This window comes from Gossypium arboreum, chromosome 4 (genome assembly GCF_025698485.1).
Source record: "Gossypium arboreum isolate Shixiya-1 chromosome 4, ASM2569848v2, whole genome shotgun sequence".
NCBI lineage: Eukaryota > Viridiplantae > Streptophyta > Magnoliopsida > Malvales > Malvaceae > Gossypium > Gossypium arboreum.
Genome location: NC_069073.1, coordinates 117,654,240 through 117,674,833, shown reverse-complemented (window position 1 = coordinate 117,674,833; position 20,594 = coordinate 117,654,240). Strand labels below are relative to the sequence as shown.

General features: G+C 31.3%; 1 protein-coding gene and 1 pseudogene across 1 annotated transcript; both read left to right on the top strand.

Annotated features, from left to right (window-relative positions):
- Nucleotides 1–319: 319 nt before the first annotated feature.
- Nucleotides 320–1,516, top strand: LOC108456177 (protein PELPK1-like). The gene has a single exon (XM_017754776.2). It carries the CDS (start codon nucleotides 485–487, stop codon nucleotides 1,316–1,318), a length of 834 nt encoding a protein of 277 aa, XP_017610265.1. The 5' UTR covers nucleotides 320–484; the 3' UTR covers nucleotides 1,319–1,516.
- A 17,334-nt stretch (nucleotides 1,517–18,850) lies between these two features.
- LOC108454952 (protein PELPK1-like) lies at nucleotides 18,851–19,765 on the top strand (annotated as a pseudogene).
- The last annotated feature ends 829 nt before the right edge of the window (nucleotides 19,766–20,594 follow it).

The window sequence follows — 20,594 nt, the reverse complement described above, 5'->3', positions numbered from 1 at the left end:
ATTTTATTACGTTCATATATTTATTATATTTATATTATTTTATTAATATTATATGTAATTATTTTAAATAATCGTATCGTAATCAACATTAACAAAAATTATTGTATAGTGCATGTTTTAAGATAAAATCCCCAGCAATATTTGAAGAAAATAAACATGAATTATATGATAACATGAGTATATTAATTGCTTATTCAAATCAATATAAAGATGAAAGCCATTGATTAAAGTGATGACAACTTAATAAATTTACTTTACAACTAATTATATAGGATGGGAGTTAATATATTTGATATAATCTTTAGAAATGAATAGGTGAGAAGTTGAACTAACAAAATGTAGAATTTCTCACCAAACACCCACATAATCTCTACTTCCCAATACCTATAAAACGCTCATCATCTCTTGCAATTGCATAAACAAGCACACTTCAAGTATTCATTTTGAAGCACTTCTTGTCATCTCCCATCTGATTTTCTTAATCATGGCTTCCCATCGTTTGCCTTTCTTTGTGCTACCGTTTTTATTCGTCACTTTGTCATTGATGAGCAGCAACACAGTCTTGGTTGGTGCTCGGCGTCTTTTGGAGACATCTATGCCGTCCTTCCCAAAGGTTGAACTTCCAAATCCTGAATTGCCAGAAATTCCAAAACCCGAAATACCTAAAATGCCTGAGTTGCCTAAAGTTCCGGAGTTGCCAAAACCTGAATTGCCTAAGATTCCCGAGTTTCTGAAAGTGCCAGAGTTGCCAAAACCTGAATTACCTAAGGTTCCTGAGTTTCCAAAAGTGCCAAAGTTGCCAAAGCCTGAATTTCCTAAGGTTCCCGAGATGAAAAAACCTGAAAAAGTCAAAGTTCCACAGTCATCAAAGCCAGAATTACCTAAAGTTCCTGAGATGCCCAAAGCTCCTACATTGTCAAAATTTGAAGCACCAAAAATTCCCGAGTTACCAAAGCCAGAGTTGCCTAAAGTTCCCGAGGTGCCCAAGCCTGAATTACCCAAGGCTCCCGAGTTGCCAAAAGTTCCAGAGTTACCGACGTTGGAATTGCCTAAAGTTCCAGAGGTGCCTAAGCCTGAATTGCCCAAAGCTCCTGAATTACCAAAAATTCCCGAGTTAACAAAATCAGAATTGCCTAAAATTCCTGAGGTACCGAAACCAGAATTGGCCAAAGTTCCTGAGGTACCAAAACTTGAATTACCAAAAGTTCCCGAATTGCCAAAACCGGAAGAACCCAAAATTCAAGAGCTACCCAAACCAGAAATACCTAAATTACCCAACCTACTAAAGCCGGAAACACCTAAACAAGGACTGCCCTAATTTGCCTGATTTGCCTACCATGCCAAAATCTTGAATCATGTGTTGATTAGCATATTTAAATTCATTTCATGAATCACTTGTAGACCATATTATTTATAAAAGTTGCTTTGTGTGATTTTATTGTTATCATCTATATATTATACATGTAAACTTTCAAAATAAATTTGAAGTTATATACAAAGTTTTCCTTTTTATTTATTTATTTAGGATTTGGCATGATTTTTTTTTTTAAATGCGAAGATTTCATTAAAGAAAATATCTAGCATTCCCCTACCCATCCCATTTCATCTATTGTGATTAATATCCTTGTCTTATTACAAGCATCATCTTTTATTGCAACATCCGGTAGTTGACCATTTTTTATGATTTAAATCATCGAGATATTAAATCATTAACGAACGAATGATGTAATCATTAAATCAATGTTTATCATATATAATGTATATTAGTCATATAATTTCCACGTGGCTTTTAAAAATCGTTTAGGTGGTTTTTATCGTATAATATAAAAAATGTTATTTATATAAAAATAATAATACATTAAAATTATTGTTTTACTTGTGTTAAATAATTAATTTAATTTAATTTTAAATTATGATACATTAAACACAAAAATTCATTCCAAAATTAAATAAGGCATTAAAATGATTATTTTAAATAATTTAATTTTGGAATACTAATTCATTTCTTATGTCCATTGTGAGTAAACAAACTTTAATAGTTTAATTGTCTTCTAAGTTTCATCATTTGGTAGATAGTTCAACAAATAAAAATAGCAAATTTGTTAAACGAATGCTAGGGTTGTAGGGGTCCAATTTGTTAATATACTATGATAATATGAGTAAATTAATTGCTTATCAACCTAATATGATAAAGATTGTTTAGAAAGTGTCAATTTATCATTTTAAGAGGGACAGATACAAACTCCAAATATATAGACTATAAAATAAATATGAATTGTATAATAAATATGAACAATATACAAAAAAAAAAAATCTTTTCAGCTTTTAATTTTTATCTAAATAAGTCTTTGATCTTAACTTAAATTTATATTTCACTTGAAATAAAAAATTATTTAAGTACATATCAAAGCAAAATGACATACACAAATTAACTCTTGACATAAATTAATATGCGAATTATGTAGAACACTTACAACCACGGTATTGCTAAACTAATATTTAGCTACACTTCCCAATACTCCAAAATAAGATACAAAAAGAATTAGAAGAAACCACATAGAAAATTCAATATTTAGTTTGATACAAATAATACTTACAACATAGGTCTTTCTATAGACATGAGATCTCACTATTCTTGTTTTTTTAAGCAACGTGGGGTATGACTTTTTTTATTATTGTTGTGGTTGTTCAAACCTCCCCTTTCATGAATGCTCCGTTCAAACATCCTCCTCAATCAGTGTCTTTAAGGCAAACGTTGCCTTCAGAGGTGACTCTAGCAGGGACTGGCATGGGCCCCAGCCCCCTTAAAATAAAAATTGCTATTTAGGCCCTTTAACTTTTTTAAAATTTTAAATTAGTAAAGATAAAATTGCACTTTGGCCCCCCTAAAATTATAAAAAATTGATTTAATTGTAACACCCCCTACTCGTATTCGTCACCGGAATAGAGTACGAGGCATTACCGAGGAGTATGAAACACTTACAGATAATTTAAATATATTTTCATAACAACTTGTCTCGATTTCATACTATTTCATATTTAAGCTTTATTCACCAAAGTATTAGAAATATCATCTTTATGCAAATAGCACACGTGAGGTACATAATTCCATAATTATGAATGAACACATTTATCAAACATATTCCACATTCATATATCAATGTCTCATGTCTCCATATATCAATAACCGTCATTTTTCTTGTTTTTCAGATAATTATGTGTAACCATTCATAAGCATGCAATTCACTGTTTCTTTCTGTCAATCACAATTTCAAATGAAAAATTCATGTGAATGAGCTCAACCTCATTAGGTATTTAAATTCTGTCACTTTGATTCACATACTCATAATTTACTAACATATCCTGTCAAACACAATCTCTGAATGACGAAATCACATAATTGAGCTCAATAATAATAATGATAACATTACTTACATTTCTTTTTCCACACGTTACATTTACGACTTACCAACTTGTCCATTCAAGGAACGGCTTACGGATTTGAGTACATCGTGATCTGAAGCTCGAAGCCTAGCTGAAGCACATAAGTGCTAAACGGAAGCTCGAAGGCTAACTGAAGTACACAAGTGCTAAACGGAAACCCGAAGGCTAACTGAAGCACACAAGTGCTAAACGGAAGCTCGAAGGCTAACTGAAGCTCATCAGAGCTGAACTGAAACCCCAAAAGGGTTAACTGAAACTCATATAAGTTAACGAAATCTCGTAAGAGCTAAATGGAAAGCAAACACGAGAATTCGGAACAAATGCTGAATCTCGGTTTACTTGGGTAATTTACCGTCAATTCATCTTTTTCACTGAAAGATCGTACTCATTTCCTGCGTTTCGTTCCTCCGAAATACTCAATTCAGTTTCATAACTTTTGTACATAATTTACTTATTTTCAACAATTAACATACATAAATATTAATCACCATTCATAAAATAAAATTGAAATTTAATAATATTAACAAATGGTCACTAAAATTTATTTATATAAACTCACAAGTTCGATTTTTGTATTATAGCGATAATCATAATTTCATAATAAATATTCCAAATAAAACATTATATCATTTCTAATTCAACATTTATCGATTATAATCGGGCATGTGATCAATTTATACACAAGCCATTCATATATATATGCATATTTTCCTCCTCCTCCTCTCCATCCATATCCTTAGTATAAATAACACACTTGTAAGTAACATTATCCATAATTTTCACTATTTACTTATGTGAATATTCAAGCTATCCATCCGTGTCATAGTCACTAAATTATTTTTTTCTTGAGCTATAGAACTCCAAATTAAGATCCACTAATTTTCCTTGAAATTAGACTCACGTATCTTCTTACTATAAAATTTTAATAATTTTTGGTTTAACCAATAAGTACAGTTTATTCTTTAAATTCACCCCTGTTCTGCTGTCTGATAGTTCCGAACCTTCTTCACTAAAAATTAATTATCTCCTCGTACAGGATTTGAATAATGTTCCCGTTTGTTTCTATTGAAAATATACTAATTCAGGATTCTAAAAATATAAATTTAAACCCATAATTATTTTTATTAAATTTTTTATGATTTTTCAAAGTAAGAATAGGGGAACCCGAATTCATTCTGACCTTGTCTTACAAAATTTATTATATCTCATGATTTACAATTTCATTGCTTACACCTTTTCTTCTATGAGAAACTAGACTCAATAAGATTTAATTCCATATTTTGTTCATCTTCTAATTCGATTTCTAAAATTTATGGTGATTTTTCAAAGTTAACTTACTGCTGCTGTTCAAAACTGTTTCAGTGCAAGATGTTTATTACCATTTTCCCCTAAACTTTTAATAAATAATAATTTCGTCCCTACTCAATTAGCCTCTCAATTGAGCTGATTTTTCTCAATTAACACTTTATTCTATCACTTTAAATTACTTTATAACCTTTGGAAATCAGAATTTCAGCACTAGACTTTAATTTCAAACATTTTCACAATTAGGTCCTAAAAATCAATTTCTATTGAAATTACCTAATAAAATCATCTCATAAACAAATTAAAGCTTAAATTTCATGCTATTTCATCATAAAATTACAGAAATCAACCATGATGACTTTCAATTTCATCCATGAAATCAAAAACTAATGAATTTAATAGTAGGACCTAGTTGTAAAAACACAAAACTTATAAGAAAAAGGCAAGGATTAACTCACTTGGTGCAAAAATTATGGAATAAAAGGTTATAGAACCCCTCCTATGGCATTTTTTCTGATAAGAATGAAGAAAAAATGAAGAGAATTGTAGATATTTCAATTTGGTCCCATTTTTAATTAGCTAATTTTGGTAATTTTCCAATTTTGCCCTTCTTTCACCCTTTTCCTGAATTTTTCTTAGCTATTACCGCCCAAAATATCTCTTTTGGGCTTATTTTCACTTTAGGTCCTTCCTCATTTGACAATTGAGCTATTTAATCCTTTTAGCAACTCTTACACCTTTTTCAATTTAGTCCTTTTTATTTAATTAACCACCCAAACGTCAAAATTTTCTGACGAAATTTTAATACTACCTCACTAACACTTCATAAATATTTCTAAAAATATTTATGACTCGGTTTATGAAGTTGAGGTCTCGATACCTCATTCTTGACCCAATTTACCTAATTAATTCTTTTAAATCACCAAATTCACTAATTCAAAAATACTTCTATATTCACATTTGACTCATAGGTATTAATTTATTAAATTTTCTACTCACTCGTTGGATTTAGTGATCTCAAATCTCTATTCCCGATACCACTGAAAATTAGGCTGTTACATTAATCCTTTAAAAATTATAAAGACATAGACTGTACAACCCAAATTCTTTATTATTATTACTCTATTTTATCACTTATTTATTTCTTTATACATACATTTTGCATGTTTCGAAGTTCATTTTATTTTATATGATTATTTATTATTATTATCCATTATTATTCCATCATCATCTATTTGTTTATTTATTTACATCCCCTTTCATACTTAAAAATTCCGATTGTATATGTTTATTGCTTTGTTATATTCTATCATTATTATTTCACTCATTTACTCATTCCTTTTTTTATATTTTAAAAGAATTAGATCATACGTGTCACTCGTATATCTAATGTTTTACTATTATTATTATTATTATTATTATTATTATTATTATTATTATGGAACTACTATGTATATTATTGTTATTTCTATTATTATCATAAGTTTTATGCTTTATTGGTTCATTTTAAATTCATATTGCATCATTGCTTATTGAATGCAAATTTATGTTTTAGGCATACTTGAACAAATCGAGTATACATCATTTTAAATGATACACCAACTTTCACCAAAATTCATAAAAGGAATTCTTTAATAAAGGCGATATTTTGTGTTTTAGAAATTCAAGAAATCGTGTCCTAATGTGCTAGATTTCGATTTTTTGTTTGACCAAACGACCAAATATCCTTTTTAAAATTATGTTCATGTTTTCTTCATTAAAAAAATGGGGCAATATTTCGTGTTTAGAAATTCGAGAAAACGTGCCCTAACTTACTAGGTTTCGATTTTTCTCGTTTAACTCAAATAATCGAATATCCTTTTAAAATTAAAACGCATGAATTTTGAAAATCAAAAGACAAGCTTATTCTCGAGGTTTTAAAATGTTGTGTGTCGAAACCATTTTTTAAAGGGGTTTGAAAAACGGGGTTCGACTTTTTGAAAAATGAAAATGGGAGTCACCACCAACCTTTTTAGGTGTAATTAGATCACCTTTATAAAACATTTTGGTCTAGAAATTCAAGAAAATAGGTTCGGGAGTCGGTTATGCACAAGGAAGGATTAGCACGCTCGTAACGCCCAAAATTGGTACCGAATTGATTATTTATTGTCCTAATGTCGAAAATTTGAAAAGATTTTAAAACTTGAACAATTTAAAGTTGAAACTTGATATTCCTTTGTTCCGAAAGTATACAAACATTACATCCAAAGATGTTAGGACACGATGTTTTAAATCCTCGTAACTAAAATTATCTCATGATTTTGAAAATTTATTAAAAGGATATTTGGTTATTTAGTCAAACGAAAAATCGCAACCCAGCATGTTAGGGCACTATTTCCCGAATTTCTAAACACCAAACATTGCCTTATTTAAGAAAAACTTTTTCAATTAAATGAAATATATTTTTTAAAACAATGAATAATATAGAATTTAATAAAAAAATAGTTTGATATAATACTAAAATTATTAAAAAAATAAAATATAAAAGAGAATTAAAAATCAAGGAAATAGGGATTAAATCAAAATAAAAAAAGGTTGAAAACGAAAATGAACAAAGAATAAATAAGAACAAACTGTAGAAAATAAGAACGCAAGAGGGAGAGAAATTTGAGTGAATGCTCTTAAGAATTCTTATTGCTTCCCAAAACCCAAGTGAAGTCAAGTTGTTTTACAATGAGGGGAGAGGCTTCAATTTATAGTTGAGCCTCCCCAAATCTAACGATACAGATCAATTACATCAACGGTTAAGATTAAAAGGTATCTACAAATTAAATCTATAAGATTTCAAAATCATATCTTCTAAGATTGCATATCATATCTAAGATTGCAATATATCTAAGATTGTATCATATCTAAAATTGCATATCATATCTAAGATTGCATATCATTGAAGATTATATTTCCATATGAGTCAAGTTTGTAGATGGACCTTAAATCTTTTCAAGTAATGGGCCATTCCGATCGGGCCAAATTATATTTGTAATTCTGGACTGAACTTGGACTTCGGTTTTTTTTTGAGTTTATTATATTTTTGTTTTTGGACTTATTTCTGGGCCCGGACAAAATTGAGTGTCTACATTGTGTTCAAACTTACTGGATGTGGCATTTTATTACTTCGAGACAAGAAAGTCTTTAACATCAATTTCGATTTACGCAAGCAAATTCTTCGTAAAAAACAACATTAAAAAAGAGAAGATCGTATTTTTAATTCTTTTCGAGTTTTTAAATTTCGACATTAAGACATTAATTAATCAATTAGGTACCAATTTTGGGCGTTACGAGGGTACTAATCCTTCCTCGTACGTAACCGACTCCCGAACCAGTTTTCTCAAATTTCGTAGACCATAATCTTTGTTTTAGGAAATCAAAATGTTTTATTAAAATAACCAAATTTCTAGGTGATCCGATTACACCTAAACAAAAAAGATTGGTGGCGACTCCCAATTTTCGTTTTTCATCTTCAAAACCAATGTCGACTCCGTTTTCAAAAAAAAAAGGTTTCGACATAGACTATATAAAAATTAAAATTTCATTCGCCCCCCCTAAAAAATTGTTCTGACTTTGCCGCTGATTGCCTTACCGGATTTTATTTTCCATTTTCTTAGCATGCTGCTTGCATCCTCGGGTTCCAGTTGCATCACTTCATTACTGTCGACAACCTCCCAAAGTTCTTGTCCTTGCATATAAGACATTATGCAAGTTAACCATGTATTATAGTTGTTATTAGGCTTCTTCATTCCGCCGACAACTTGCAGCCCCGTCATCATATCAACAGATGATTCTTACAATTGAATACCTAAATAGTGAAAGTAGTTCATGAACAATGCACCTAGTAGTTCCCAAGAAAGAAATGTGGGTCACAACAGACACTCTTAAGTACCAACAACTAAGCAGCTAAGGACAATCTCCAAGTAGCTATAATTTCTTTTTTGATGTGGAAGATCAGACAAATGTTGCAACCACAAAGCATACTGACAAAAAATTTACTCCTCCAACCAAGCTCTAATGCCAATTGTAGAATACACACGACCACAATGTTGTTAAACTAATATTTAGCTACACCTCCCCAACACTCCAAAATAAGAAACAATAAGGAATTAGAAAAAACCAAATGGTGTAAATAATACTTACAAAATAGGTCATCATTATATAGACCCAAGGTCCCACTACCATTGTTTTTCGAAGCAAAGTAAGATATGAGATTTTATATAAACTCATAACCCTTTGTCTTTTGTTCTTAAGTGATGTGAGATTTATTCCCCTACTAACAAAATTCTTAAACTAAACATAGTATCAAAAAACTAAAGACAAAAGCTAAACTTCGTACAACAATAAACATTAACAAAACATATTTTCCAACAAGTTGGTATTGATATTCAACAAATTAGAGCTTGGCATTGTTGATCAAGGCAGAGATCTTGGGTATTTGAGTATCTAGATTTGAATCTCATTATTCGTAATTGCAATGTGTAGATCTTAAGTCTCAACATGTGTGTACGCCATGACTATAGGTTTTGTCGAGTTCTTTTTAATTTTCATCCAAGCTTTTATGATTATTCATCCATTATATTAATCTGATTCTACGTTATAATTAATCTATTATATATCATGCTAGTAAAAGAATTTTCTAAAATGAAGTGCCCGTTTCAGTGTTGGCTAGCACATATAGATTTGCAGTTTTGTCCTCTAAGATGACTTCAACCTTGTTCATGGTCTTTATTTCTAGTTCACTAGTTGAGGTTTTGGAAATAGTTATGTGATTTATTAATTTATAAGATAAATTATTAAAATAGCCACTTTTGTTTTCTTCAGGTTATATTTTAGTCATTTATGTTTGAAATGTTACGTTTTAGTCACTTATGTTAATGTGTTGTAATATTTTAATCGCATCACATTTCTAATGCTATGTCCATTTCCTATTTTCACATAATACTTACACAAAAGCCACATTATTTTTGTTAATGAATTTAATATGACTACCATTTGAGGCATTATTGAAAATATAAAATTATAAAACTATATTAATTGAAAATAATCAAATTGAAAAATAAATACTAAATCCACAACTTGCTCATAGTAAAAGACTAATAGCGAAATTCGACCTAACGAATTTAATTGTTATGGTTTAAATAAGAATTAGAATTTCAAAATTCGAAAAGTACAATACTAAAATTAACCAAATTAAAATATATAGCTTAAATATGCAACTTATACATAATATAAATGCTAATAGTAAAATTTTAAATTTTTTTTTAATTCATGTAACATTCAAAGAATATCAAACAAAATTTTATCTGTGCCATAGTCATTTGATATAATTCGACACGATGAGTTGATTATTAGTGCTATTGTCGAAACCATTTTCAAATCGAGTTTTGGAAAATGAGAATCAATTTTAAAAACGAAAACGGGAGTCGCCACCAATCTTTTTAGGTGTGATTGGATCACCTTTAAAACATTTTGTTTTAAAATCATTAGTTTTGGTCCATGAAATAAAAGAACGGGTTCGGGAGTCGGTTACGTACGAGGAAGGATTAGCACCCTCGTAACGCCCAAAAATTGGTACCTAATTGATTATCAAATGTCTTTAATGTCGGAAATTTAAAAAATTTTAAGATGTAATCCTCTTTAAAATACTTTGATTTTGAAAAGTTGGGTTCACTCGTATCAAAACATTGACACTAAGTTAACCTTTTGGAAATCCCTATCTCGAAACGACAAATCGCCACATCCAATAAGTTAGGACACAACGCTTTGAAATTCCAAGACAGTTGCTCGTATTTTGAAAATCTTAAAAACTTAGAAGGGTACTTTACTATTCGAACTCAGCGAGAAAAGTTGCAACCCAATAAGTTAGGGCACTACTTTTCTCGAAGGTTTCAAATACTAAGCATTGCCTTTTTTATTTTTATAAAACTTTTAAATATTGTTTTAAATGACCTTTTAGAGTAACAATTCTTTATTAAGAAACATAGATATTCAAATATATTACAAAGTATTATAACACTTTATATAAATGCAATCACTATATAAAGGGTAAAATAGAATAATAAAAATAATCATGCTAAGCAAATAGGAATATACCCAAAAGAAAGCATAATAAATGCACTAATTATATACAATATATCATAAATAAAACATTAAATAATATAAAAATATGGTAAATATTAATGTTGTAGCACCCCAAACCCGCCCGAAGTTATGGCGGATCCGCATGCCACATCAAAAGCGTAAAAAAATTTCCATTCTAAGTCCGAAAATCGTACTTGATGTTCAAAAGATTAATTCATTAAAGGTTAAAGTGAATGGAAGTCATGCACCGGTAGGAAACCGGAAAGAGGTGGTGAGTCCATCGGATCGCTTAAGTACCAAGCTCCTTCGGATCCAATCCTAGACATGCATACCGCCATTGCCACACCTTAACGTCATGGATATTTCTAGGAAACCGATGAGATTAAGTCATTTTAGGAAAAGTGATTAATTTTGGAAAATATTTTCATTATGGAAGCTTTGCTTGTTGTCTTGTTATTTTGAAATCAATTGTTGTTTTTGAAAACGCGCCTAAAGCTATCCAATTTCAACAGTTAAAATAAGTATTACCTATCTTAGTAATACATATTAAAACCATCAAAAATAATTAAGCGGCCTTATTATATTTAAAAGCCTAAAACTTCAAACGTAAATAAAAGGATGTCCAGTTCACCGAAGAAAATCAAACTTTCGAGCGGGTGGCCACTCAATTCCCTCACGACTCCAAGCCCACTATGGTTGGGGATTACTGCGTGGATGAAAATAAAAGGAATGAGTTTGGGGAAACTCAGTGTGTAAAATAACCCAACCATAGTCTAAATCAGCTCAACCCACGAAAGAATAAGTTGGCCTTAGCCCAAAAGCAATTCGAATAAAGCCCATAGGCCCATAATGAACGAGCGTAATGCAGATATTACATGTTTATGCGAAACCCAACCATATCCAACCGTATACACCCCGTACCAACCTTACACCGTGTGGGGAGACAACTCGACCCACCCAACCGCTACACACCACGAATTTGCAGCATGGCTGCGAGCGAATAATGTGACGAGTCACGGATCTGAATAATCGTGGCGAGCCATCGAATAGATATATGTGGCGAGCCACCGGATCGAATATTTGTGGCATAGCCACCAGAACGCTTCCTCCATAATATAACCCATGTCCCCATGCAACAGATATATAATCATAGCATACATCATACAGAATCAGATCGTCATGCTTTTCAGTCAAAATTAACCCTAGGGGTATAACGGTAATTTTGCACCTAGGGGTATAACAGTAATTTTCCATACATAGGGGTATTATAGTAATTTAGCTAATTTTAGGGTTTTCATGCATATCCTAACTATTTACGTACTATCAGAATACTTACCGCACATACTTACTGAATTGGGCCCGTTGGCCCATGAACCCGATCTTTGGCCCATTAAGCCCAAATTATCAAAATGTACGAAATCGCGCATCTGCGTTTATTACTTTAGATTACCAAATATACAAACCCAACTATCTTACGAGCATTCGCACACTCAAAAATTCCCAAAATACCGACTTTTAAGCATTTGCTTTTCGCTTTTGCCAATCTAGTCTATGAGAGGTGTCGATTACACACTTGTTTGCGACGATATACTGACAAGATCCACACACGAACCGCCTACAATTAGATTACTAACACGTTAATCTAACTATTCAAATACAAACTACGTATTAACCCCTTACAATATTCGGCCAACCACACCTACAGATCATAGTAAGCTTATACGAAAACAATAAGCAACTCATTAACAAATTTTTGTCAATTTTTACCACATAATCATAATTTCACTGCGAGCTGTCTTCCTGAGCAACAGTCACTAAATTATTTATAACTGGAGCTACGAAACTCCAAATCAAGTGCCGTTAATTTTCCCTAAAAATAGACTCATATATCTTCTATCCATAAAATTTTCAGAATTTTTGGTATGGCCAATCAATACCAGATTTTTCTTAAAGTTTCCCATGTTTCACTGTTTGACTAATCTGACCACTCTTCATTACGAATCAAATTTCTCATTGTACAGAATTCAAAATATGTTCTTGTTTATTTCATTAGAAACTAGACTCAATAAGCTTTAATTACATAATTTATTCAGCTTCTAATTCATCTCCCACAATTTATGGTGATTTTCCAAAGTCACGTTACTACTGCTGTCCCAAGCAGATTTATTACCAAATCACTCTTTCACACATACCTTGCATGCATGTTAATTAAACATGTATATCACCAATCAATCATCACATATCTATGATTTTACTTAAGTATAATCTCCATTTCATCATTTTAAAGCACAACATGTTAGCCGATTTTTCCCTTTAACATCTAAGGCACATGCATGTTCATTTGTTTGGCTCAACTTCACTTATCTTCCATTTTTCATCAAAAGAACATGAAACAACAACCATTTCCTTCATTTTAATTCATGACTAAATGCTCACAACACAACTAAAAATCAAAATATACTTCAAGAGTTAAGGTAGAATCAAGAAGAACTCATGAACCTCAAAATAGAAGCAAGGTACCAAGAACTTACCTTCAATTTTCCTCCTCCTAATGACCAAATACTCAAGAGCTTTCTCCTCTCCTTTCTCTTCTCTAACTTTCAGCTATGATGAACAAAGATGGACAAAACTTTGTTCTTTTCACCTTTTTCTTTAATAAAACTTCATATTTCATCCATTTAATTCTTTAATACAAAAGACATGAAATTCTTATCATGAAACATTTACCTAACCCATTATCATGAAACATTTACCTAACCCATTATCATGGAACATTTACCTAACCTATTATCAATTTGTATCAATTTGTACCATAAATTATGGATATCAAGTGCACATTTTGTCTACAACAACATGATGGCTGGCCACTTCATGTAAAATGGGAGGTTTGTCATGCAAATCCTCCTATTTTGCACTCCTATTTATTTGGCCACTTCAATTTAGCCTATAGCATTTTCAAACATTTTCACATAGGTCCTATTTCATAATTTCACTCCCTTTTTCTTATGGAACAAAAATTAACTAAAATTACCGGGTTCTATCTTAAGCTTGGGCTTTCTAGAGGCCCACTAACATAATTAAACCTATGCCAACATTCACAGGATTCCTGAAAATTGGGGCGTTACAAATGTGTAAAATATGTATGAGTAAAAATAGATGACATGCATAGCAAATGGATAAACAGAATCTACATAAAATATAAAATATACAATCTAATAATTTAATGTACACATGAATAGATTAATAAATGAAATGATGCATATAATACAATATATCAATGTACATATATAAAAATATGCATTTGAAAGTAAATTATAAAGTCTAAGATATTACATAACATATGAAATACATAACATAACAATAATACATTATTTCTAAAGTAAAAACAAATATTGTATAATAATAATAAAAACATAAGTTTTAAAAATATATGTATAATATAAACAATTGATAAATAGAATGAGCATATAAAAAAATGTGATATTTAATAATAAATTTAAAATATATTATATAATAAAAATATATTTATAAGAATAATAATTATATAAAAATATATTATATATTGGTTTAGAAAAATAATGTATAAAATATCAAATATGTAAAAGAATTTATATTTATAATGAAATGATTATATAATATATATACATGCATAGAAAATATATATTTGAAAATAAACTATATAAAAGGTTAAATATTATGATATATAAAATACATAATCAAATGTATAAAAGATAGGAAAAATATACATATTTGAAAAATGAAGAAATTAAAATAAAAAAAGGGTTGAAAAACTAAGATAGATGAAGAATAAAATAAGAACAAACCACAGAGAGTAAGAACGCAAGAGGGAGAGAAATTTGAGTGAATGCTCTCAATAATTCTTATTGCTTCCCAAAACTCAAGTCCCTTTACAATGAAGGGAGAGGCCTCTATTTATAGTTGAGCCTCCCCAAATCTAACGGTACAGATCAATTACATCAACGGTTAAGATTAAAGGATATCTACAAATTAAATCTCCAAGATTACAAAATCATATCTTCTAAGATTGTATATCATATCTAAGATTGCAATCATATCTAAGATTGTATCATATCTAAGATTGCATATCATTGAAGATTATATTTCCATATGAGTCAAGCTTGTAGATGGACCTTAAATCTTTTCAAGTAATGGGCCATTCCGATCGGGCCAAATTATATTTGTAATTCTGGACTGAACTTGGACTTCGTTTTTTTTTTTGGGTTTATTATTTTAAATACTGAAATGGACCGGGCAAAATTGAGTGTCTACAGCTATAGTCATTTAATATAATTGCTATGCTTAGTGTGCGACTCATTGGGTTTTTTAGGCATAATTATGATTTTAAAAGAACTCTCATTAGATTTTTCTTGAACTCTCATTAGATTTTTCTTTCTTTTTCTTTTAAATGAAATAACAAAAAGTAAGAGTGAATGTTCGATTGAATTGAGTTAAACCAAATCGAGAGAAAAAATTTCGAGTTATTTGAGTTGACGATTCACATGTTATCATCCTAACTAAATTTGAAAATTTTTCGAATTGAGTCGTGTAAAATGAAATTCAAGTTGAGTCGAGTCCATTCTAATTGAGTGAAATTATTTGAGTTAAATTAAAAAAATTAAACATGTCAAATTAAAATTGTAATGCCTCGCTTAAATTATTTATGTATCTGTAAATACTTGACACAAATGTGTGTTTGCTTCAGTGGTTAAGTGTTTTAGGGGGTGTGTATGAAGTCTTGGGTTCAAGTCCTATATTTGCAAATTTTGTTATTTTTCTAATCCTAGCCTTATCCTTAGTAGATTGGGTTATATTCTTAGTGGGGAGTTGGAATTTTGTGGGATTTTGTTTTCAAATTAAATTAAATTATTTTTTTCTTTTTCTTTTTTTCCCTAAAAATCCGTCATTTTCTGGCGTTCTTCTTTTTCCCAAAAAGAAATTCCCTTTGTTGTTCTTTTCTTTTTCTCTGCTCTCTGACGAAAAATTAAACTGTCCTTTCTCCATTTTTTTGTTTCTGTCACTAATCATTACTCTTGTGTGTTTCGAACCCTTGGGTTTTCGTGTAATAGGTAAGTGGGGTTTGTTTGTATTCCTTTAGCTTTTGATTTCTGAAGGTTGAAATTTTGTGAATCTATTGCATAGGAGAAGACAATGAAGTAGTAGTTTCACTTCAACGGTCTAATCTGTGAGAGTGAATGGGTTTGTTGGCAGTAAGTGAGTGCGTTTTGCTCGGTTTAGTTTTGGGGTATTCGTGAATTGATTACTAAATTTGTCGTTGGAATATTATTTTTTAGGTTTCGGAGGTCTCGGAAGTGCTGCGACATCAAAAACAAACCAGGTGTGTACCCACAACTCAGAAAATCGGGTTTTGGCAAAAGCTGAAAAAGCTCTCTGTCGACGCCACACGGGCGTGTGCTTGGCTGTGTGGTTGGCTATGTGGGAGACACGGCCGTGTGTCTAACGAAGGTGCTGCTGTGTGCAAGACACGGCCGTCTGGTGGTGTGGGTGTGGTCGTGTGAGCCACATGGGCTAGGCCAACTAGGCGCGTGCGCCACACGGGCGTGTGGGTTTTGGGCCAGGCCATGTGGGTTACACGGGCAAGACCAATCTGGGAATTTGGGCCCATAATTCTGAAACTTTCCCTAGGATCGCACGGTTCATTCCGATGGACTGTGAGCCCACTGTAAGGTTGGTAAGGGCTAACCAAACCCTAATGTATGTGATCTGATATTCTGATAGTCTGCATTGTGTAGGATACATATATCTACATTTGTTCTGTTTAAGTATATACATATGTTGTCTGTATATGAGCATGTTATGCATGATATTACTGCATCTGTTATTTTTGTATATGTATTATGCATCTGTGACTAGGGTGGGTTTTGTATATGTGGAAGAAGTGGTCTGTATGACGACACTTCGCCTATATTCTGACAACTTGGCTGCATATTTTCTGTAATGTGTCGCATCGACACTATATGGTGTGTAGAGATGGGTGAGCGTTTTTAACCCCACATGGTGTGATGAGATGGTTGGAGATGGTGTGTAGAGGATGGGGGTAGGATTCTGCGTATCTGTACTGCTTATTTGATTCTGTTATCTGTATTTAAAATGGACATAAGTCCAAATCTGTATCTAACTATATATGAGATTTCTGTATGTATTGCATGTCTATTTCTATTGGGTTACATATTGACTTTACGAAAACTCACATCTATTTATCTGTTTTGTTCAAGTAATCCACAAACTTTGGTGGATCAGTGTGATGGAACCTCACAGTTACCACAAGTTCGTAAACTGTTTAAGATTATGGTTTCTATCTAATTTAAGGATTATTTCGGGAAGTTCGTAATAATTGGACTCTTTGGACTATTTGACTTTTATTTTGGGTTTTGGAGGTGTTTAAACTTTTATGGCCACGTTCGGCCAAAATCATGGTTTACAAAAAAATAAAGGATTCTCCGAACACACAAACTAGATTTCCAAGATACAATGTTTTCTAAAAACTTCCGCTGTAGATTATGTTTTGAAAAAATGAATTAATTAAATAATGCTTTCAGTGATAGACATTAAACTTGGGTGATTTATCAAACGGCGAAGCAAAGCTTTATCAAAATAACACTGTTTTTGAAAACCTTCCATGGAACACTCTTGGATTCGGCTATAGTGTCTAGGCCGGGTTTGGGGTGTTACAAAAATCTTATTATAGTAAAACTAATTTCATGTTAGAGCACATAAATTTGAAACAATATGTCTTTGAAAACTTTTTCAAAGCAAAATAAGAAGAAAAAAAAGATACAATACATTTGAATCATTAATTAGCTTATTTAAATCTCAAAATTATTATTTTAGAAATTTTAGAAAATTTTAATTTTCTTTATATATTCTTTAGATTTTTTAAAAAAAATTATATTCTTTTAAGAAATATAAATTTTGGAATTTTTATAAATATTTTGAATTTTAAAAATTATTTTGTAATTTTTGTTAATAGAGAGATAAAATTTCTTATTTTTAAAATTGACAAGGACTAAATGGGTATTTACACCAATCATTATTTGGATTATTCAAATTGTAAAATTTAACTCCATTCGAACTTGAAACTTGAATTACTTATTCAAGTTGACTCGAAAAAAAACCGAATAACTCAATTCGATTAACTCAAAATTCAAAATTTTTTTATTTTTTCAAATCGAATCGAGCTTCGCTCAGCCTAACAACAAGCATAAACACATAACCACAGTTGCAAAATCAAATTGGTAGTTCAACAAACCAAAAAAGAGAAAAAACACACACTGGGTGGCATGTTCTATTTTATAATTTGTATATTTATATCGTTAGTTTTTATATTTTGATTATATTTGAGGTATTATACAAATTTTATCACGTCCATGTATTATATAATATTTTAAAATTAATTTATATTATTTTTATCATTATATCATATCCAAAATTAACAAATATTATTATGTTTTTGTTGAAGAGCTAGCCATTAAGATAGAAATCCAGGCTTCATGTTTGAAGAAAATAAACTTAAAAGTTAAAACTAAGTTGTTATAGACTGAATCCAATTTGTTTAATTTTATTATGATAATATAAACAAATTAATCGAGTATTCAACTCATAAAAAAGACCAAAGGCGTTGAGTTGATGACAACAATTATATATGTTAGACAATCATCATCATATATGTCATAGTCTGATATAGTTTTCAGTAATAAATAGGTGAGAAGTTGACCTAACAAAATCTTCACTTCCCAATACCTATAAAAGGGTCATCAGCTCATGCAATTGCATAAACAAGCACATTTCAAATATCCATTTTGAAGCACTTCTTGGTGTCTAGCTTCTGGTTTTTTTAACCATGGCTTCCCTTCGATTCCCTTTCTTTGTGATATCATTTTTACTTTTCACACTATCATTGATGAGCAGCAACATAGTCTTGGTTGGTGCTTGACGTCTTTTAGAGATATCTATGCCATAGATCCCTAAACGAGAGTTGCCTGAGATGCCGTTCTTTCCAAAGGTTGAACTCCCAAAGCCCGAGTTGCCAGAAATCTCAAAACCTGAAATACCTAAAATACCAAAGTTGCCAAAACTTGAATTGCCTAAAGTTCTGGAGTTGCCAAAGTTTCCAAAGACAGAATTACTTAAAGTTCCTAAGGTGCCCAAACCAGAATTACCTAAAACTCTTGAGCTACTAAAACCTAAATTACCAAAAGTTCCTGAATTACCAAAACAAGAATTGCCGAAAGTTCCTAAGGTGCCCAAGCTAGAATCACCCAAAGTTCCTGAATTGCCAAAACCTGAATTATCAAAAGCTCTTGAGTTACCAAAGCTAGAATTACCCAAAATTCCTGAGGTGCCCAAGCTAGAATTACCTAAAGCTCCTGAGTTGCCATTACTAAAAGTTTCTGAGTTACTAAAGCCAGAATTGCCTAAAGTTCTTGAGGTGTCCAAGCCAGAATTACCTAAAGCTCCTAAGTTGCCAAAACCTGAATTACTAAAAGTTCCTGTGTTACCAAAGTCAGAATTTCCCAAACTTTCTGAGGTGCCCAAGCTAGAGTTGCCACAACCCGAATTACCAAAAGTTCCTGATTTACCAAAGCCTGAATTGCTTAAAGTTCCTGAGATGCCCAAGCCAGAATTACCCAAAGTTCCTAAGTTGCCAAAACATGAATCACCAAAAGTTCCTAAGTTACCAATGCCTGAATTGCCAAAAGTTCTTGAAGTGCCTAAGCAAAAATTACCCAAAGCTCCTGAATTACCAAAGCCTGAATTGAAATCAGAATTACCCAAAACTCCCGAATTGAAAATATCTAATTTATCAGAGCCAGAATTGCCCAAAGTTCCCAAATTACCAAAAATTCTGGAGTTACCAAAACCATAATTGCCGGATGGTTCTGAGTTGCCTAATTGCCTACCATGCCGGAAGCTTGAATCATGATACTACTTTTGTTTTCCCTCAATATTCAACATATGGTTTTTAGATATTCTTTTTTATGGGAGTTTCTTGACCAGCAGATTTGAGTTCATTTCATGATTCACTTGTAGACCATGTTATCATAAACGTTTGCTTGAGTGATGTTATTGTTTGCATCTATATATTTCATGTATACTTTCTAAATAAATTTATAGTTATATGTTGGGCTTTCTTATTTGTCATTTGGTATGTTGTGAGTATTGGTAAATCATCCAAATAAATTGATAGATTTACCAAGATAAAAAAGACATATGGGTCACTTATGGGGGTTCGACCTAACTACAACCCAATTCTTACTAAGAAAAAGACATCACCGTAACTAAAATTTCACTTTACAAAAGTAAAGTTACTTTAATCATAAAAAAATTGGTCAAATTCTATTACTAGAAGTGGTACTTTGCATAAGTTGTGGATTTAGTACTTATACTTTATTTTAGTCAATTTCAATCCATTTACTTCTCGTATTGGTCAATGTTAGTCCTTATTGTCGAAACCATTTTTTTGAAAAACGGGGATCAACTTTGTAACACCCCAAATTCGGCCTAGACGTTACGGCTGAATTCGGCATGTTACATTGAGGTGTTTTCAAAAACCGTGTTTTCATTGAAAACCCTTCTTGATGTAAAACTCATTGGAGCGTTATTGTAAAACTCATGTTTTAATTAAAAATCTTTGAAAATAATATTTTCGTTATAGATTAAAGTGAATAGAAACTGTGCACCAGGTAGGAAGCCAG

What these genes read in the sequence shown, in the direction of transcription:
- LOC108456177 (XM_017754776.2), top strand. Translation starts at nt 485, where the DNA reads ATGGCTTCCCATCGTTTGCCTTTCTTTGTGCTACCGTTTTTATTCGTC.